The sequence below is a fragment of the Nerophis ophidion genome, linkage group LG29 (genome assembly GCF_033978795.1).
Source record: "Nerophis ophidion isolate RoL-2023_Sa linkage group LG29, RoL_Noph_v1.0, whole genome shotgun sequence".
Classification (NCBI taxonomy): domain Eukaryota; kingdom Metazoa; phylum Chordata; class Actinopteri; order Syngnathiformes; family Syngnathidae; genus Nerophis; species Nerophis ophidion.
The window spans coordinates 11,199,623-11,222,122 of record NC_084639.1 but is presented as its reverse complement, the minus strand read 5'-3'; the positions used below and the strand labels follow the sequence as shown (position 1 = coordinate 11,222,122).

Sequence of the window (22,500 nt, the reverse complement as noted above, 5' to 3'; positions counted from 1 at the left end):
AATAATAGGTGGTGGTTGTAGGCGCAAACTGGCAGCCACGCTTCCGTCAGTCTACCCCAGGGCAGCTGTGGCTACAGATGTAGCTTACCACCACCAGGTGTGAATGAATGATGGGTTCCAACTTCTCTGTGAGCGCTTTGAGTATCTAACAATAAAAAAAAACTATATAAATCTAATCCATTATTATTATTATTATTATTATTATTTCCTCTTTGTTCCGGAGGACACGACGTCCACCAATTTGAAATGTGGACTTGTCAGATCACAAAATATGTTTTACACATCTTAGATGAGCTTGGGCCCAGCGAAGCCGGCGGCGATTCTGGGTGTTGTTGATAAATGGCTTAGGCTTTGCATAGTAGAGTTTTAACTTGCACTTACAGATGTAGCGACCAACTGTAGTTACTGACAGTGGTTTTCTGAATTGTTCCTGAGCACATGTGGTGATATCCTTTACACACTGATGTCGCTTTCTGATCCAGTCACGGGCATTGCCGCTTACGTGCAGTGATTTCTCCAGATTCTCTGAACCTTTTGATGATATTACGGACCGTTGATGGTGAAATCCCTAAATTCCTTGCATCAGCCGGTTAAGAAATGCTGTTTTGAAACTGTTGGACAATTTGCTCACGCATTTGTTCGCAAAGTGGTGACCCTCGCCTCATTCTGGTTTGTGAATGACTGAGCATTTCATGGAAGCTGCTTCTCTACCCAATCATGGCACCCACCTGTTCACAATTAGCCTGTTCACCTGTGGGATGTTCCGAATAATTGTTTAAAGAGTATCCCTCAACTTCCTCAGTCTTTTTTGCCACTAGTGCCAGCTTTTTTGAAACATGTTGCAGGCGTCATATTCCAAATTAGCTAATATTTGCATGAAATAACGAAGTAAACAAAGTGTATTATCTTTGCAGTCTATTCAGTTGAATATAAGTTGAAAAGGATTTGCAAATCATTGTATTCTGTTTTTATTTACCATTTACACAACTTCACTGGTTTTGGGGTTTTTAATACAGGACAGAATAGCTACTAATGGCCATGCAAAAAAGCGAACAAAAGCGTGTGCACTCGTGTTGTGTGTCACTGAGCAGAAAATAAACTCGTGCGTTGCTGCAGGGTTGCACACTTCAGCAGATGCACAAAAAAACACACAAAAGGTCACCCTCCACTTCTCGAAAAGTTCTCTTTTTTTTAAAGTTTACAGCAAAACCTTTGATCAAATGACACCTGATGGCCGACTGAATAAAACAGAGGATCTTTGACCGCCGTGCGCGACCTTTTTATGTGTTTACTGACAACATGCTGTGTGTGCGGGAGGATCCTGTTAGACTGCTTAGAATTGTTATTTAAAAATGCTCCATTTTTTCCTTCTTCAGGCGACCGTTTTGATGAGGGGGCGAAGCAGCAGCAGCAGCAGCAGAAGATGCTACAGAGGTGAGCCGCTGAGGGTATTAGTGCTCTTTAGCTGTGCTATTATTATGCTAATGTGCTGAGAGGCTTCCTCAAAGCGGGCTGATAGCGTACACAGCATGACTTCTGCAGCTGCAGGCGTACCTAAAGAAGTGGCCTCTGTCACTTTGAATAGTCAATATGCAGGAACACCCTTTGCAATGTGGCTCCTCCCACTAAGCACATATTTATATATATGTGTGTGTGTGCTTGTATTTCTACCCTTCTTGAGACATCAATATTGAAAAGTAGCTTCCATATGAGGAGGTGTGAACAAGTAAGGACATAAATTATGGTCCCAATAGGGAAAAACATTGCATCTAATAGAAAATGTCTCATTAGCACCCCTGGTGGTGACATCTATCAAAATGAGGGTGGTCCCAAAATGGATGGATTTTTCTAATTGACTATGTGTCGGTTTTAAAAGTGCTCCACCTCTGGCCAACATATGAAATAACAAGTGTGTGTAAGAAATTGAAATGCGCCCCCTTTGGCCAAAACTCATAAAAAAATAAATAAATACAAATGTGTTAAGTTGTCACGTAGCAGCTGCCTGAGACATACTGAGACCTACTGTAATAACTTGAAGTAAATAATGAAGATTAAATACCAATTACTAACAAAAATAAAATAAAAAAATAAAAGCAGTCTTATTCTCACTATGTGCCGAATTTTTTTTGTATAAAATTGGGAACAATTTATCATATTCTTTCTGTTTCTGTAATATTGCAATATTTTCTCTGAAAATTATTTCTTTTTTATGTAAAATTATTACTTGTTTTTGCAAAATGGTGACATTTGTCATACAATATTTGGACTTTTCACAATATTGCCAATTTTTTTGTTGTACTTGTAAAATATTGACATTTTTTTTGAGTTAAATGATGACTTTTGTCATCATTTTGCCAAGTAAAATTACGATTTGTATAATGATGTTGCCAAAATTTTTAAGTTTTCTTATAAAATTTTGACTTTTGGCAAGTAAAATTACGACTCTTTTCATAATATTGCGAAAATGTTTAAGCTTTTTCTTGTAAAATTCAACTGTTGTTAAGTAAAATTCCAACTTTTATCATAATATTGCGCACATGTTCAGTTTTTCTTATAAAATTTTGACTTCCGTTGAGTAAAATGACTTTTATTATAATACTTCCAAAAGTTTTGTTTTTTCTTGACCTTTTTCTTGTGCAATTCCAACTCATTTTTTACAACAAGCTTTTTTACATTTGCATAGTATTTATATGTTAATTGTTTTAAATACACATCTTTATATACCTGGAAAGGGTGGTCCCAAAAAGGAGGGATTTTTCAAATTGACCGTGTCGGTTTTAAAAGTGCTCCCACTCTGGTCCACATATGAAATAACAAGTGTGTGTACGAAATTGAAATGCGCACCCTTTGGCCAAAATTAATTATAAAGATAAATAAATACTAATGTATATAAAGACATACAGTAATAACTTGAAGTAAATGAAGATTAAATACCAATTACTAACAAAAAATAAAATACAAAAATAAAAGCAGTCTTTTTCTCACTATGTGCTGAACTTTTTTGTATGAAAATCTTAGGGACGGCGTGGCGCAGTGGGGAGAGTGGCTGTGCGCAACCCGAGGGTCACTGGTTCAAATCCCACCTAGAACCAACCTCGTCACGTCCGTTGTGTCCTGAGCAAGACACTTCACCCTTGCTCCTGATGGGTGCTGGTTGGCGCCTTGCATGGCAGCTCCCTCCATCAGTGTGTGAATGTGTGTGTGAATGGGTAAATGTGGAAGTAGTGTCAAAGCGCTTTGAGTACCTTGAAGGTAGAAAAGCGCTATACAAGTACAACCCATTTATTTATTTATTTAAAATTGGGAACAATTTCTCATATTCTTTCTGTTTCTGTAATATTGCAATATTTTCTCTGAAAATTATTTCTTTTTTATGTAAAATTATTACTTGTTTTTGCAAAATGGTGACATTTGTCATACAATATTCGGACTTTTCACAATATTGCCAATTTTTTTGTTGTACTTGTAAAATATTGACATTTTTTTAGTTAAATGATGACTTTTGTCATCATTTTGCCAAGTAAAATTACGATTTGTATAATGATGTTGCCAAAATTTTTAAGTTTTCTTATAAAATTTTGACTTTTGGCAAATAAAATTACGACTCTTTTCATAATATTGCGAAAATGTTTAAGCTTTTTCTTGTAAAATTCAACTGTTGTTAAGTAAAATTCCAACTTTTATCATAATATTGCGCACATGTTCAGTTTTTCTTATAAAATTTTGACTTCCGTTGAGTAAAATGACTTTTATTATAATACTTCCAAAATTTTTGTTTTTTCTTGACCTTTTTCTTGTGCAATTCCAACTCATTTTTTACAACAAGCTTTTTTACATTTGCATAGTATTTATATGTTAATTGTTTTAAATACACATCTTTATATACCTGGAAAGGGTGGTCCCAAAAAGGAGGGATTTTTCAAATTGACCGTGTCGGTTTTAAAAGTGCTCCCCCTCTGGTCCACATATGAAATAACAAGTGTGTGTACGAAATTGAAATGCGCACCCTTTGGCCAAAATTAATTATAAAAATAAATAAATACTAATATATATAAAGACATACAGTAATAACTTGAAGTAAATGAAGATTAAATACCAATTACTAACAAAAAATAAAATACAAAAATAAAAGCAGTCTTTTTCTCACTATTTGCTGAACTTTTTTGTATAAAATTGGGAACAATTTCTCATATTCTTTCTGTTTCTGTAATATTGCAATATTTTCTCGTAAAATTTCTTTTTTATGTAAAATTATTACTTGTTTTTGCAAAATGGTGACGTTTGCCATACAATATTCTGACTTATCACAATATTGCCAATTTTTTTGTTGTACTTGTAAAATATATACATTTTTTTGAGTTAAATGATGACTTTTGTCATCATTTTGCCAAGTAAAATTACGATTTGTATAATGATGTTGCCAAAATATTCAAGTTTTCTTATAAAAGTTTGACTTTTGGCGAGTAAAATTCCGACTCTTTTCATAAAATTGCCAAAATGTTAAGCTTTTTCCTGTAAAATTGTGACTGTTATTTAGTAAAATTCCAACTTTTATCATAATATTGCACACATGTTCAGTTTTTTTCTTAAAATGCTGACTTGCGTTGAGTGAAATAACAACTTTTTTTTATAATACTGCCAAAATTCGAAGTTTTTTTTGTGAAATTGTGACCTTTTTTTGGTAAAATTTTAACTAATTTTTCACAACAAGCTTTTTTACATATTTGCCCAGTATGTATATATTAATAATGTTGTAAATACACATCTTTATATATCTAGAAAGGGTGGTCCTAAAGAGGTGGGCTTTTTTCGCAGCTCTCAAGAAGATAACAAATACAAGAATTTATGTGTGTGGGGGGGGGGGCATAAATCACCTCCCATGATTTCATATTTCTCTCTGCAAGGCCCTCCTGCTTACGTGTGTTGTTCTGTAGCATAATTATACTCTGCACAGCCAGCAGCTTGGCAATAGAAAATCATCTTTTTGTCACTTTCTGGTGTACGTCTGGACCCCGGGGCGCAAAGACTGCAGGCAGGTGCACAAAAGAAAACGCAGGTGACACAAAAAAAAAAAAAAAGGAGTGCAGCTAGGAAGTGCACAAAGAAAAGGAGAATTGATCCAGGCTTGCCCAAGAAGCATCCTGATTGGCAACCAGGGACAGGTGACAGGATCGAGCTAGGCTCAGAGCGCTGGACAGAAAATACAAGGAACTTATGATAAGTGTAATGTGACAATTTCACATCGACCCAAACAAACCACAATCATCGAGTGCAAACAAAGACTTTTGTGTTTTCATTTCCTCCCTAATTATTGTACTTTCCGGACTATGATCATTTTTTTCCCTCAAAACTCGACAGTGTGCCGTATAACCCGGTGCACCTGATGTAAGGAATAATTCTGGTTTTGCTTACCGACCTCGACGCAATTTTTTTTTTGTGCATGGTGTAATAAGTGTGACCAGTAGATGGCAGTCAAACATAAGAGATAAGCGTAGCCTGCACTATGATGGCAATATGACTCAAGTAAACAACACCAACATTTTATATGTTCCATTGAAAATACAGAACATTACATACAGCGCTTGAAAATCTATCGAAATTTTTTAGTACGACTTTGGTAAGCTATGAAGCCGCACCGCTTGATGGATTGTCGGCGCAATAAACATATTAGTATGGTGTGTGTATAAGGTAAGACAAATTATCTAGCGTTTTGTTTCCTTCCGGTACCTGCTTATCTGTATTTTGGATCTGCATAAATCCTGAAAAATTGCGTGCTTACGCTTTTGTAGTCCGTGTCTACACCGTAGTCGATAAGCTTATTCTTTTTCTCTATCTTCTTGTTATTGGACATTCATTCTCCGCTGTTGCCATTTCTAATGTAAAGTAGTGTAAAGTTCTTATTTATATCTGTCAGTAAACTCGGCATGAAAGCGTTAAAACATACCGGTGTAGTTAGTTTAAATTATTCACCCAAGGAACTTTAGTTATCAGAGAGTTCTGGTCGGCTTGAATATGATCTGTAAAACATAATCTATGCAACATTTTGACCAAAGAACCACCATTACATGTTGTGTAGACCACAAGGAAGTGTTTACATTTAGAAAAAAATAACTATAATATGATTCCTTTAATGCTCCTTATAATCCGGTGCGCCCTATGGTCCAATCTTTTTTTCCTTATTGATTTTTACAATTCTTTTTACCAAACGCTCTGCTAAACATTGCAACTGAGTAAATAAATGTGCACATGAATAAATAGATACATTTTTAAATTGCACAAAAAATATATGCATTGATTGATTTTAATTTATTGTATTTATTAGTGTATGCCTTTTAATGGATTTATCTTCAGAATAATACGTAGGAGAAGTAAATAAGACTCATTTTCAATCACTATTTCTGTCTAAATGTATATTTTCTCACATAATTGTCATAATTTTGTGTTTATTGTTTTAACCCAAACTTTTTCCACTGGCAGGCACTTTGACACGTTTATGATGTTTCAAAATTTTGTACATTTGTTATAAATTTGTCGACATTTCCGCTTTTTTTCTTGACATTCTGCCATTGTTTTTGCGTAATTATTTTCCCATTTTTACAGGTTTTTGTTTGGTTATAAAATCTATTTTTTTTATTGCTGCACTTTGCACACTATATGAATAAATGAATGAATAGATACTATGTGTAACATTTTCAAAATAATAAATAACCCATTATCAATTTCTATCTTTCTATACTTACTTTTCTTCAATTAGACCTTTTTTATCTATTAAAATCACTGGTGTCAAACTCAAAGCCCGGGGGCCAGTTCTGGCCCGCCACATCATTTTATGAGGCCCGCGATATCCTGGACATTATGGGTTACATTAAAATACTCTCTTTTTTATTTATTTATTTATTTTTTACTAAAGGCATTTGTTCTTTTAATTTTGACAGAAAAAAATGCATATTTTAAACTTTAATATTATCTGATCATGCCAATTATAGTGTAATATTTTGCAAAACTATTTCATTTTTGATACAAACGGGTTTAAACAAAAGACTTTCTTTATTTCCTTTTTTTTTTTTGCTCAATGCATTTGTTCTTTCAATTTTGACAGAAAAAAAATGCATATTTTAAACTTTAATGTTATCTAATCATGCCAGTTATATTATTGTATACTGTATGGCAAAACTATTTTATTTTTGATACAAACTCGTTTCAATAAAATACTGTCTTTTTTATTACATTTTTTTTTTTTACTAAATGCATTTATTCTTTCAATTTTGACAGAAAAAACTGCATATTTTAAACTTTAATATTAGCTGATCATGCCAATTATAGTATAATATATTGCAAAACTATTTTATTTTTGATACAAACGGGTTTCAATAAAATACTTTCTCTTTTTTCTTTTACTAAATGCATTTATTCTTTCAATTTCGACAGAAAAAAATGCATATTTTCAACTTTAGTATTATTTGATCGTGCCAATTATATTATTGTATACTGTATTGCAATGCTATTTTATTTTTGTTACAAACGGGTTTCAATAAAATACGTTCTTTTTTTTTTTTTTTCACTAATTGCCTTTTTTTTTTCAATTTTGACAGAAAAAAAATGCATATTTTAAACTTTAATATTATCTGATCGTGCCAATTATATTATTGTATACTGTATGGCAAAACTCTTTTATTTTTGATATAAACGGGTTTCAATAAAATACTTTCCTTTTTTATTAAAACTTTTTTTTTTACTAAATGCATTTGTTCTTTCAATTTTGACAGAAAAAAATGCATATTTTAAACTTTAATATTATCTGATCGTGCCAATTATATTATTGTATACTGTATTGCAAAACTATTTTATTTTTGATACAAACTCGTTTCAATAAAATACTTTCTTTTTTATTTTATTTTTATTTTTTTTACTAAATGCATTTATTTGTTCTTTCAATTTTGACAGAAAAAAAATGCATTGGCGCGATGATGTCATGTTGTCGATGGAAAAATGCATTTTTAGAAAAGATGATTTGCCTGAGCAGCAAGGAAACCCCGAGAGTAACAAGCGGTCGCCTTGTTTCCTTTCCAGTAAGAACAATAAATTAGTTTTTAGTGTAAGTTTGCTGGTTTCAAGAAATATTACAAAATGACACTAGCATTTACTTCATTTAAGAATATTTTTCAACATTTTAAAACACAAAAAGGTCTCTTTTTTTTCCTACCAAGAAAAGTGCAGTTGTTATTAGTGAGAATATACTTATTTTAAGGTATTTTTGGGGTTAATTGAGGTTAATTAATTTTACTTGTTTTGGAAAGCCAAATTTTCTTGTTCTATTGGCAGATAATTTTGCTTAATTCAAATAAAATACCCCAAATTTTTTGTATTTTTTGTTGTTGTTTTTGACCACTGACGTTTTACAGTGTGATTTAAATAGTTTATATTTGACCCCTAATTTTTATATATGATTCCTTGTTTTTGACCACTGACTTTTTGCAATGTGATTTAAATAGTTTATATATGACCCCTAATTTTTTGTATTTTTTTCCCTTGTTTTTGACCACTGACGTTTTGCAGTGTGATTTTAATAGTTTATTAATGACCCCTAATTTTTTGTATTTTTTGTTCTTGTTTTTGACCACTGACTTTTTGCAGTGTGATTTGAATAGTTTATATATGACCCCTAATTTTTTGTATGTTTTTTGTTTTTGACCACTGACTTTTTGCAGTGTGATTTAAATAGTTTATATATGACCCCTAATTTTTTGTATATATTTTTTTGTTTTTGTTTTTGACCACTGACTTTTTGCAGTGTGATTTACATAGTTTATATTTGACCTGCAGCGGTCAAATATATGCAAATTAATCAACAATTTAATTCATTTTTAATGTACTTTTTTTTTTAAATAACTAAGCAAATTAAATACATGTAGTTATTTTTTTTTCAAACTAAAAAATGAGTAGTTAATTTTACTCAGACTGTATAAAAAAAAAAAATTTAGTAGAGCACCAGACACAAACATGTTCCTGCTGCGTACTTGCATGCCAGCAGTGTTCTCCAGTCACATACCACAAAATGACGTCATGGGGAGTCGGGAGGGGGCGTGGCCACCATGCAGGCATACAAGAACAGGGGGGAGAAGGTTGGTAAAGAACCTGAGGAGGAGAAGCAGATACTCGGCTGCTCGGAGGAGAAGGAGGAGGCTCCTTCTGTCTCCTGGTTAATGTTTCGTCCCTCTCTCTCTCTCTCCGTCTCTCGCTCGCCCGCCCTCCTGCTGTGCCGCTTTTCAACATCCACAGGAATTAGTGGAGCTTTTTGGGAGAGACAAAACTGAGGATGCTCCGCATGGAGTGCAGCAAGAGTGGGCTACTGTAGGTGCAAAGAAGGTATGGAATCTCTCTTGTTTTGGTGTAAACACATGCAGCATTGTGTTGATTTGCATGAGTATTAGTGTGCATGGAACTCTTATTGTGTGCCTGACTTTAATGATCACTAATTGTACTTACTCCCTTACACCATCATAAATAACATTTTCATAATATCGTAGTACTTACACTGATCGATGTACATGTAAACATTTGAAGGATCGGACTAGTAATTAGTAGTAATTATACTTCTTTATAATGCAGATAATTAGATTAAATTTGCAACATGTGTTAAAATGTTTTTGTTGCATTATGTTAGGTAATGGTACTTTGTTATATTGTTATATATATATATATATATTTGTAACTATTGTCGTTATTTATTGATAGCTAGACATACATGTATCGTATTCATATTTAGACATGTATGGATTATGTTGAAAAACATTTTTTTATTGCATTATGTTAAGTAATTGTACTTTGTTATACTGTTATATGTATATATATATATGTATTTGTAGCTATTGTCATTATTTTTGATAGCTAGACGTACATGTAACTTATTCATATTTAGACGTATAGATTATGTTAAACATTTATTTTGTTGCATTATGTTAAGTAATTGTACTTTGTTATACTGTTATATTTATATTTGTAAGTTTTGTTGTTATTTATTGATAGCTAGACATGTATGTAACGTATTCATATTCCGACATGTAGAGATTATGTTAAAAACATTTATTTTGTTGCATTATGTTAAGTAAGTGTACTTTGTTGGACTGTTATATATATATTTGTAACTATTGTTGTTATTTATTGGGCGGTATAGCTCGGTTGGTAGAGTGGCCGTGCCAGCAACTTGAGGGTTGCAGGTTCGATTCCCGCTTCCGCCATCCTAGTCACTGCCGTTGCATCCTTGGGCAAGACACTTTACCCTCCTGCTCCCAGTGCCACCCACACTGGTTTAAATGTAACTTAGATATTGGGTTTCACTATGTAAAGCGCTTTGAGTCACCAGAGAAAAGCGCTATATAAATATAATTCACTTCACTTCACACTTCACATATGTAACATATTCGTATTCAGGCTCCAGCACCCCCCGCAACCCCAAAAGGGACATGCTGTAGAAAATGGATGGATGGATAGCTTGTTAAAAAATTATGTTAAACATTTATTTTGTTGCATTATGTTAAGTAATTGTACTTTGTTATACTGTTATATGTAATTTTTAACTATTGTCGTTATTTATTGATAGCAGGATATACAAGTAACATATTCATATTTAGACATGTATAGATTGTTAAAAAAAACATTTATTTTATTGCATTATGTTAAGTAATTGTACTTTGTTATACTGTTATATATATTTTTTAACTATTGTCGTTTTTTATTGATAGTTAGACACACATGTAACGTATTCATATTTAGACATGTATACATTATGTTCAAAAACATTTTTCTTGCATTATGATAAGTAATTGTACTTTATTAGACTTATACATATATATATATATATATATATATATATATATATATATATATATATATATATATATATATATACATACATACACACATACATATATATTTGTAACTATTGTCATTATTTTTTGATAGCTAGACATACATGTAACTTATTCATATTTAGACGTATTGATTATGTTAAACTTTTATTTTGTTGCATTATGTTAAGTAATTTTACTTTTTTATACTGTTATATATATATATATATATACATTTGTAACTATTGTTGTTATTTATTGATATAGACATATATGTAACGTATTCATATTTAGACATGCAGCTGAGATAGGCTCCAGGACCCCAAAAGGGACATGCGGTACAAAATGGATGGATGGATAGTTTGTTAAAAAACATTTATTTTGTTGCATTATTTTGAGTAATTGCACTTTGTTATACCGTTATATACATATTTGTAACTATTGTTATTTATTGATAATTAGACATACATGTAATTTATTCATATTTAGACATGTATAGATTATGTTAAAAAAACATTTATTTTCTTGCATTATGTTAAGTAATTGTACTTTGTTATACTGTTATATATATATACATTTGTAACTATTGTTGTTATTTATTGATAGCTAGACATAAATGTAACTTATTCATATTTAGACATGTAAGGATTATGTTAAAAAAATATTTTTTTGTTGCATTATGTTAAGTAATTGTACTTTGTTATACTGTTATATTTATTTGTAACTATTGTTGTTATTTATTGATAGCTGGACATACGTTTAACATATTCATATTTAGACATGTTTAGATTATGTTAAAAACATTTGTTTTATTGCATTATGTTAATTGCACTTTGTTATACTGTTATATATATATTTTTTCTAACTATTGTCATTATTTATTGATAGCTCGACATACATATAACTTATTAATATTCGGACATATAGATTATGTTAAAAAAAATATTTTGTTGCATTATGTTAAGTAATTGTACTTTGTTAGACTGTTATATATATTTGTATTTATTGTCGTTATTTATTGATAGCTCGATATACATGTAACTTATTATTATTTATACATGTATAGGTTATGTTAAAAAACAATCTATTCATGGTTATGAATAGATTATGTACTATTCATGGTTAGACTTTTTTAAAATTTTGTCCAATAAAGACATTTATTTTGTTGCAATATGTCAAGTAATTTTACCTCCTATTACTTGTATACAAATTAGACTATTTTAGATTATGTAAAAAAATATATATATATATATTTTTTTTTTGCTGCCTTGTGTTAATTGTACTTCTTCGTTACATTTTAATATGATTAAAATGATTTGAAACCTCTTCTGGATATGCATGTAAAGAATAAAATACAGTAGCGTAGTAGGCCTAGATATTCATTAACAAAGAGCCAGAGGTTTTATTTACCAAGTAAATTTTATATTTAGGCCACTGTAACTTCACACACAGTTTAAACAGTAACACTGTGTTTGAATATAGAGAAATAAAACACTGTACTTTAGTTAAGTAATTATTTAGCGTACCATGAGATGGAGCCTGCGTACCACGAGTGGCACATGTACTTCAGTTTTAGAATACCTGATGTAACATATTCATGATTAGACTTTTTTATGTTAAAATATGTTTAAAAAAAGCATTTATATTTTTTTTGCATTATGTTTAGTAATTGTCACTTATACATTTATACATGTATGTTTGTAACTAAGCTGTCTTTTTTTATATCTTCAGAAATACATGTAACATATTTGTAGTTATGTCAAAAATTTGATTTATTTTATTGTGGTATGTTGAGTAAGTGCTGTAGCTTTTACTTTTATAAGATTTTTGAAACAACTGTCAATATTTTCATAGTCGGACATAAATGTCGCTGGAAAATACCGCAGGTTTATTTCTTGTTTATTTCCTGCCCTGGATGGTAAAGTCAAACAGGCAAAAACATTTCTGTCACCTTTACTTTTTCCAAAGTTTATGGGGAAAATGACAACTTTAATTAATCACAGTGGGGCTTTTTTTTTAAGGTGGACTAGAAAGTTGACTTATTTTTTTCACTTCATACTGTAAAAGATATGTAAAAAATTATATTTATTTTATTGCGGTATGTTGAGTAATAGCTATAGCTTTTACTTTTATAAGATTTTTTAAACTACTGTCAATAATTTCATAGGCAGACGCAAATGTCAATTTTGCCGTCGCTGGAAAATTCCGCAGGTTTATTTCTTGTTTATTTCCTGCACCGGTGGTAAAGTCAACAATGCTAAAAAAAAATTCCGTCAATTTTGCTTTTTCCAAAGTTTACGGGGAAAATGACAACTTTGATTAATCCCAGTGGGGTATTTTTCTAAGGTGTATTAGAAAGTTGACTTTTTCTTTCACTTCATATTGAAAAAGATATGTAAAAAATAATATCTATTTTATCGCGGTATGTTGAAAATTGCTATAGCTTTTACTTTTATAACATTTTTGAAACTACTGTCAATATTTTCATAATCGGACGTAAATGTCAATTTTATCATCGCTGCAAAATTCCACAGGTTTATTTCTTGTTTATTTCCTGCACCGGTGGTAAAGTCAAAAATGCAAAAAAATTTCTGTCAACTTTGCTTTTTCCAAAGTTTACGTGGAAAATGACAACTTTGATTAATCACAGTGGGGCATTTTTTTAAAGATGGACTAGAAAGTTGACTCTTTTTTTTTTCACTTCATATTGTAAAAGATATGAAAAAATTATATTTATTTTATTGCGGTATGTTGAGTAATTGCTATAGGTTTTACTTTTATAAGATTTTTGAAACTACTGTCAATAATTTCATAGTCAGACGTAAATGTAAATTTTGCTGTCGCTGGAAAATTCCTCAGGTTTATTTCTTGTTTATTTCCTGCACCGGTGGTAAAGTCAAAAATGCTAAAAAAAAAAAAATCTGTCAACTTTGCTTTTTCCAAAGTTTACGGGGAAAATGACAACTGATTAATCACAGTGGGGCATTTTTTAAGGTGGCCTAGAAAGTTGACTTATTTTTTCACTTCATATTGTAAAAGATATGTAAAAAATTATATTTATTTTATTGCGGTATGTTGAGTAATTGCTATGGCTTTTACTTTTATAAGATTTTTTGAAACTACTGTCAATATTTTCATAATCGGACATAAATGTCAATTTTATCATCGCTGGAAAATTCCACAGATTTATTTCTTGTTTATTTCTTGCACCGGTGGTAAAGTCAAAAATGCAAAAAAATTTCTGTCAACTTTGCTTTTTCCTAAGTTTACGGGGAAAATGACAACTTTGATTAATCACAGTGGGGTATTTTTTTAAGATGGACTAGAAAGTTGACTTATTTTTTTCACTACATATTGTAAAAGATATGTAAAAAATTGAATTTATTTTATTGCGGTATTTTGAGTAATTGCTGTAGCTTTTACTTTTATAAGATTTTTGAAACTACTGTCAATATTTTCATAGTCAGACATAAATGTAAATTTTGCCCTCGCTGGAAAATTCCGCAGGTTTATTTCTTGTTTATTACCTGCACCGGTGGTAAAGTCGTCCATCCATCCATTTTCTAGCGCTTATTCCCTCTGGGGTCACGGGGGGCGCTGGTGCCTATCTCCGTTACAATCCGGCGGAAGGCAGCGTACACCCTGGACAAGTCGCCACCACATCGCAGGGTGGTAAAGTCAAACATGCTAAAAAAATTCTGTCAACTTTGCTTTTTCCAAAGTTTACGAGAAAAATCACACATGGGCATTTTTTTAAGGTGGAATAGAAAGTTGACCTTTTTTTCACTCCATATTGTAAAAGAAATGTTGGGTCTTTTGTTTTATTGTTGAAAAATGACAACCGGTTTGGGGTTTTTTCTCCCTTGCAGAGACTTTTTGCCGCTCTTTCAATGTGGGCTCCAGTCCGGTCCCTCACGCCTGGCTGAAATCCTCCAACGTCAGGACCTCCGTCATGGCGGCCCTGCTCCTCGGGCTGCTGCTCCTAGTCTTGCAGACCCCCACCGTGCCCTCCTCAGTGGCCCTGGATCCCGACGGGTGGCACCCGTCAACGGGCAACGGCACCGGGGTGCACCCCGACGGGACGGCGCAGCAGCTACCGCGGATCATCATCATCGGAGTCCGGAAAGGTGGCACGCGAGCGCTGATCGAGATGCTGAGCTTGCACAGTGCGGTGGCGGCGGCGCAGAACGAGGTGCACTTCTTCGACTGGGAGAGCCACTTCCAGAAGGGCCTGTCGTGGTACCGCAGCCAGATGCCCTTCGCCTTCCCCCACCAGTCGACGGTGGAGAAGACCCCGGCGTACTTCACCTCCGCCAAAGTCCCGGCGCGCATCCACCAGATGGACCCGGGCGCCAAGCTGCTGCTCATCCTCAGGGACCCCACGGAGCGAGTGCTGTCGGACTACACCCAGGTCTTCTACAACCGCCTGCAGAAGCACAAGCGCTACCAGCCCATTGAGGCGCTCCTGGTGAAGGACGGCGAGATCAACCTGGGCTACAAGGCGCTCAACCGCAGCCTGTACCACGTGCACATGCAGAACTGGCTGCGCTACTTCCCGCTGGAGAGCGTCCACGTGGTGGACGGCGACCGCCTCATCCGGGACCCCCTCCCCGAGATGCAGGAGGTGGAGCGCTTCCTGGGGTTGGAGCCGCAGATCAGCGCCTCCAACTTCTACTTCAACAAGACCAAAGGCTTCTACTGCCTGAGGGAGCACGGGCGCGAGCGCTGCTTGCACGACTCCAAGGGCCGGGCCCACCCTGGCGTGGCCCCCGTCGTCCTGCAGAAACTCTACCACTTCTTCCAGGAACCCAACAGGAAGTTCTTTGAGCTGGTGGGGCGAACGTTCAACTGGAAGTGACCCCAAATGTATTTTTACACGAGGGCGCCACTTTCTTTTCTACTCAGCGGTCAAAGAGCAGCTGATTCAGCACAACTGAAGGACGTCTTTCACTTTCACTTTCTGGAGAGAGGCCACACATTAACCTTCAAAACTTCACAAGGATTCATCCTGGGCTCAGATGATTATTAGTAAGAGCCTACAAAAGAGAGAAGTTTGGACCGTCCATCCATTTCCTACCGCAAGTCCCTTTTGGGGTTACGGGGGTTGCTGTAGCCTATCCCAGTTATTTTTTAAGTAGCAGCAGAGTGAAAAAACAAGTTGACTTTATATTTGTTTGTGTTTCATTGTGTCAGGTTCAAACACTGATGACATTTATTAATAAACAAGACAAGAAGCAAGGAATTGAACTTTAAAATTCAATTTAGCTCAGTTGAGGAGAAACGCGTAGACACGTTACAGCAGGGGTCTCCAATCTAAGGCCCGCGGGCCGGATCCATTTTTGGGGTCGCGGTGGTTGCTGGAGCCTATTCCAGTTATTTTTTTAAGTAACAGCAGAGTGAAAAAACAAGTTGACTTTATATTTGTTTGTGTTTCATTGTGTCAGGTTCAAACACTGATGGCATTTATTAAACAAGACAAGAAGCAAGGAATTAAACTTTAAAATTCAATTTAGCTCAATTGAGGAGAAACGCGTAGACACTGTACAGCAGTGGTCCCCAAACTAAGGCCCACCAGCGTCCAAAATCCGTCTCGCCGGAAATACCACGTAAAAAATAAAAAATAAAAAATAAAAATATGTATATATATATATTAGGGCTGGGTAACGATTACAAATTTTAATCGAAGTTAATCGCACTATTTCTCTGATTAATCGCGATTAACTGCATTGTATACGCAAAGCCCAATAATGAATTCAAAAGTAGTGTGTACTGCACCTTTATTGGAATATTCTCCCACATGAACAAAAGCGCCAAAACATTTGTTGTGCAAACACAATTTAAATCAGTCCTTGTTAAACAGTAGCAGTTAAATAGCATATTTTATGAAAATCAACTCAAAAAATGTAAATACAAACATTTAAGCTTATTGCCACTGCCAGGGTATTTAAGTTATCCTGTTTGTTATGGAAAATAAATATAATCTACATACAAATCTCTGAGCCACAATCATAACATCTGAACAGGCAATTTCTGAGGTAACAGCAGAAATATTTTTTTTATCAGGGATCTTATGTTTAAAAAAACCTATATGATAGGTAGTGGGCTGTTTTAGGGAATTTTTGATAAAATTATCCTTACTAGAAATATTAATAATGTTGTGTTTATTCTGCGTAGTGCACTTAAAATAATTATGAACCTATCTAGGAATTGATATGATGGGAATTTTCCGATTGTTTGCTTGGTGCTTTGATAAACTCTACGCATCATATACATGGTACTATATTGTGATGTTATGAGCCAGGGAAAAAAAGAACTACCCTACCCAGCATGCAACAGGAGTGACGAGCATGCGCGGTAGCCCGGTATAGGTTGTGTGTCGCCATGACGGCATCTTGTATGTTGTGATATGCACGCTCTGAAAGTAAACGTTAAGAACTCAGCCAACACTCCTCGTCTGCATTATTCATAAATAGAAAGACAACACATATACTTCGCTGCTTCACAGATCGCTGGATGTAGCCGGCAAAGTATTCCCATGCAAGCCAACCGATTTAGCAAGCACGCGTCATTCAGTCCAAAACGGCTCGATCTATCCACATTCAGAATTGTCTGGCGGTCGTAAGTGATCCCGGAGTGACCACGCTGTAAGCCAGCCATGAAATTTGCAGAATTGTCCGGTATTTTTGCCAAATGTTCCATCTTTACCAAGAGCCCCTCGACGCCGTCTTGTTAAGAAAAGGCGTTAACAAAATAAAAGCATGTAAACATATGCAAATGTGCGATAAAATAATTGTCGGCGTTAATAGATTGATGAGTTAACTCGTAATTAACGCATTAATTTGCCCACCCCTAATATATATATATATATATATATATATATATATATATACATATACACCGTATTTCCTTGTATTGCCACAGGGCATATAGTATGCGCCTGCCTTGAATTACTGCCGGGTCAAACTCTCTTCCCAAAATAATTAGCGCATGCTTAGTATTACCGCCTGGTCACACTTCCCCTGTAGTCATTTTCAAAATGGAGGAGGCTGATTTCAATACCGGTAATTTGAAATCGCATAAAGGGAAGAAGATTAAGAGCTATTCAGTAGGATTTATGGTCCAAGCTTACATCAGACTCAAATTTTTACTGCATACCTTTGTTAAGTGCCGTAGTGAGAAGAGGTTTTAGAATAATTACCGCATGCTTACTTTTACCGCATGCCTTTGGTAAGGGCAGGAGTGAGAGGAGGTTTTAAATTAATTAGCGCCCCGGCGGTAATTCAAGGAAATACGGTAAATATATATTTATATATATATATGTAGTTTGTTTTTTATCTAAAAAAATATATATATATATATATATATATATATATATATATATTGTTACTCTGTCTCCTTGCCTCTCAGGCAAATCATGTCGTCTAAAAATGCATTTTCCCATCAATAACGTGACATCATTGCGCTCGGAATATATATATATATATATATATATATATATATATATATATATATATATATACAGACCGGCCCCCAGGACAATTTTTTTTAACCCAATGCAGCCCCAGTGTCAAAACGTTTGGGGACCCCTGCTATACAGTGTTATTCCACGCTCTGTCAAAAGATTGTACGCCTCCTCTTTTATTTGGACTTTCCCTGATTACATGGCAACAGCTGTTTCTAAGGGAGGGGGGTCGTAAACAGCCATTGCCTTTGTCACAAAACAGTTCAAAGAAAAGGTACCTGGAGGGAGGTCAGGCCCTGCCTCCTCTCCACTTTGTAGATCTCGGGTAAAGACAAAATCTACCTGTGGATTACAATACATCAAAGAAACCGACGCCTTCATGTCGCTTCCTATCGTACACAGTGGAGTTTTACAAGCATTCTGCTTGGTAGGATCAAAGACAGCTTTTGTCTTCTCGCTGGGCGAGCTGAACTCAATGTAACACAAAGTTTTGTGATAACTTAAGATACAATTATTCTGACACATTGTATCCATTAAACCACATCCAATTGTAGTTACAATCCGCAAAGTATGTAAAAATACGTCTAAACCTCACAAAATGCCACAAATTCAGTCGGCCATTTTGAATATTCGTGAATACCTTCAGTAATATCCGTAGATTCTACGTCAGTGCAGTAACACTTCTGCACTCTGACCATATTATTAGGGCAGTCATACCGGAAATATTGGAATGAGATGTGTCGTTTATCATTCACAATCCTTATGTGAGACAACAACAAATATGATTGGCTTTTTTTATGCATTCTAAATAGAGATGTCCGATAATGGCTTTTTTTTGCTGATATTCCGATATTGTCCAACTCTTAATTACCGATACCGATATCAATCAATCAATCATCAATCAATGTTTATTTATATAGCCCCAAATCACAAATGTCTCAAAGGACTGCACAAATCATTACGACTACAACATCCCCGGAAGAACCCACAACCCATATCAACCGATACCGATACATACAGTTGTGGAATTAACACATTATTATACCTAATTTTTTTGTGATGCCCCGCTGGATGCATTAAACAATGTAACAAGGTTTTCCAAAATAAATCAACTCAAGTTATGGGGAAAAAAATGCCAACATGGCACGGCCATATTTTTATTATTGAAGTCACAAAGTGCTTTTTTTTTTTAACATGCCTCAAAACAGCAGCTTGGAATTTGGGACATGCTGTCCCTGAGAGAGCATGAGGAGGTTGAAGTGGGCGGGGTCTGGTGGTAGCAGGGGTGTATATTGTAGCGTCCCGGAAGAGTCTGTGCTGCAAGGGGTTCTGGGTATTTATTCTGTTGTGGTTATGTTGTGTTACGGTGCGGATGTTCTCCCAAAATGTGTTTGTCATTCTTGTTTGGTGTGGGTTCACAGTGTATTTGTAACAGTGTTAACGTTGTTTATACGACCACCCTCAGTGTGACCTGTATGGCTAATGACCAAGTATGCGTTGCATTCACTTTTGTGTGTGAAAAGCCATAGGTAATATGTGATTGGGCCGGCACACGAAGGCAGTGCCTTTAAGGCACGCCCCCAATATTGTTGTCTGGGTGGAAATCGGGAGAAATTCGTGAGAATGGTCACCCCAGGAGATTTTTGGGAGGGGCACTGAAATTCGGGAGGGTTGACAAATATTACTGGGAGACGCAAATGCTCTGTACTTCTCCATATGTCCGTGTACCACTCTGTAGAGCGGCGTTTTAAAAAGTCATAAATTTTACTTTTACAAACCGATACCAATAATTTCAGATTTTACATTTTAAAGCATTTCATAATATCGGCAGTCCGATATTATCGGACATCTCTAATTCTAAATGGTAAATAAATAGCTAACAATTGAGTGAACAGATGGAGGGTCCTCTGTTGTACTTATTATCCTCTGCATGTTGTGACCAGAAAATGAACCTAATGTGAGTGATATTGTTATTATAAGTGCAAACGCAGACGGACTATTTTAGGGGCGCGTTGATAGCAGTTAGCTCATGCTGTTGTTGACGCACTGGTCTCAAACTTGCTCAAAATAAATTTCTAGATAATAATTCATGCGTCTCTCACCTGCTAGTTGACAAATTTGGCCATGGACCGACAGGCTGGTCCACTTTCGCATCCCCGAGACGACAAAATAAACCCTACAAGACGCTTCCTGCGGGAACGTTTTTTGTTTAACCCTTTGTGAGGATTGCGATTAAATCTTCATCTCAACGGGATTATGTGATCGCCACATCAGTCGGCATCCCGGCGAGGTCGGAAATATAACAATAAGTGTTTATTTTATTATAGTTTACTAAGTTTAGTTTGTAATGTTTAGCACCGAGCAATGCTGCTAATGCTACAGTGTCACAATAAAGCTACATCCGACTTCTAAAACATATTGCTCATCTTCTTTGTGTTCGGGCTCAAAAATCTAAGTTTCTGGATCATCATTTTTCCAACGTGATCATCAAAGTCTGCTTGATTAGCATTGTTGTTGATGGGGAAGGGATCTGTGGTTCCTCCTTTACGTCACGGATCACGTGACTGGCTTCCTCATTATCTCTCAAAATGGCTCGGGAATCTCTGTGAGATTGATACTATTTTGATCATATCGATGTACTCACAAACTTTGGAAGTCTTTTGGTGTCGTAAATAATCTAGACATAAATGTAACGTATACATATTTAAACATGTATAGATTATGTTAAAAACATTTATTTTATTGCATTATGTTAAGTAATTGTACTTTGTTATACTGTTATGTATATATATACATTATATATATATATATATATATATATATATATATATATATATATATATATATATATATATACATGTATATATATATACATGTATGTATGTATGTATGTGTGTGTGTTTGATAATTGCTTCAATATACAAGCAACTTGTTTTTCCACTTTTCTGCTACTTTAAATTTGTTGGATTTTTTGAAAAAAAAATATTTAAAGGATTCTGGTACAATAATAATAATACTGACTACAACTATTCTTACTATTGTTAATGATTCCCTTTGCCCTACTGCGCTGTTATTTTCAAATTTTGGGATATTTACACATGATTTCACAAAACAAACCACGGGTGTCCAAATTTCTCCCCTGAAAAAATAAAAAAACACGGGGGACGTTTTGATATTTTTATTTTTCAAAACCAACACAATATTTAGATTTGTTTTTAAACATTCAGGGTTCCCCTCAGGTTTTGGTTCCGGGGACCCCAAAAATTTAAAAAATAAGACTTATAAAAATAAAATATTTGTCAATGCTTAAATCATATATTTGTCAAAGTCTACTTGTTTTAAATATTTTGTATGCCTTTTGTTTTATTAAGAAAACCATGTTTTCTGTAGAAAAAAAACAAAAAATATGCAACATTTTCCCCAAAATATATTTCAAAGTAGAAAATGTTTTACAAAGGTCAATAATTTGTAACAACAATAATTTTGATTCATTATTATTATTTTAGTTTGTTTTAATTCTTAGTGACCCAAAAGGTCAAAAAAATATACATACATCATTTTTTTACTTTCAACATTTTAACCTCAAAAATCAACTTCGGATCTATCCGTCAATTATGAGTTTTTATTTTTGTTTGTTTGTTAGTTTTATGCCCTTTTCGTTATACAAACACACAACATATGCAATTAATTCCCCAAAAATATTTCAGAGTGGAATATATAATATGAAGGAAATGGAACCTTGAATAGGTCAATAAATAACAACAATGATTTTGATTAATTGTTATTTTTTGAGCAATGATAGTTTTTAAGAAAAAAAACCCCGTCTGCACAGCAGCTTTGTGTTATCAGAGGCAACACTGCAAATTTCCCCTGTTTGTTCTTTTATGCCATTTTTTTTTTGTGATAGTATTTTCAGTATGTGCCAGGGGCGTTGCAGAATTGGGCCTTGGGCCGCACTTTGAACTGCACTAAACACAGAATATTTGCCATGTGTGTGGGATGCAATATTTGTCAATTTAAAATGCACACAAACAGTCAATGATGTGTACCAAACTCTCCTGTCCTGTCTGTAAACAGATGTATTTCTATGCTGAAGAATTAACTATATTAAAATATATATATTATTTTCAGAATGTCTTTTTGGTTTTTGCCTCAAAGTTATCACTTTTTTTGTATTTTGTCCATTTCATA

At 34.3% G+C, this 22,500-nt stretch overlaps 1 protein-coding gene and 1 long non-coding RNA gene across 2 annotated transcripts in view; both read left to right on the top strand.

The window, feature by feature from the left end:
* LOC133546064 (uncharacterized) overlaps window positions 1-22,500 on the top strand; it is a 291,819-nt gene that overhangs the window by 175,856 nt on the left and 93,463 nt on the right. Inside the window, exon 3 of the long non-coding RNA XR_009804977.1 lies at window positions 1,377-1,434. This is a non-coding gene — a long non-coding RNA (uncharacterized LOC133546064). The remainder of the gene's footprint in view (window positions 1-1,376; window positions 1,435-22,500) is intronic.
* On the top strand, window positions 9,122-22,442 carry hs3st1 (heparan sulfate (glucosamine) 3-O-sulfotransferase 1). Its single transcript, XM_061892002.1, has 2 exons — window positions 9,122-9,366; window positions 14,717-22,442. Exon 2 carries the CDS (start codon window positions 14,800-14,802, stop codon window positions 15,703-15,705), a length of 906 nt encoding a protein of 301 aa, XP_061747986.1. The 5' UTR covers window positions 9,122-9,366; window positions 14,717-14,799; the 3' UTR covers window positions 15,706-22,442.

What these genes read in the sequence shown, in the direction of transcription:
- hs3st1 (XM_061892002.1), top strand. Translation starts at nt 14,800, where the DNA reads ATGGCGGCCCTGCTCCTCGGGCTGCTGCTCCTAGTCTTGCAGACCCCC.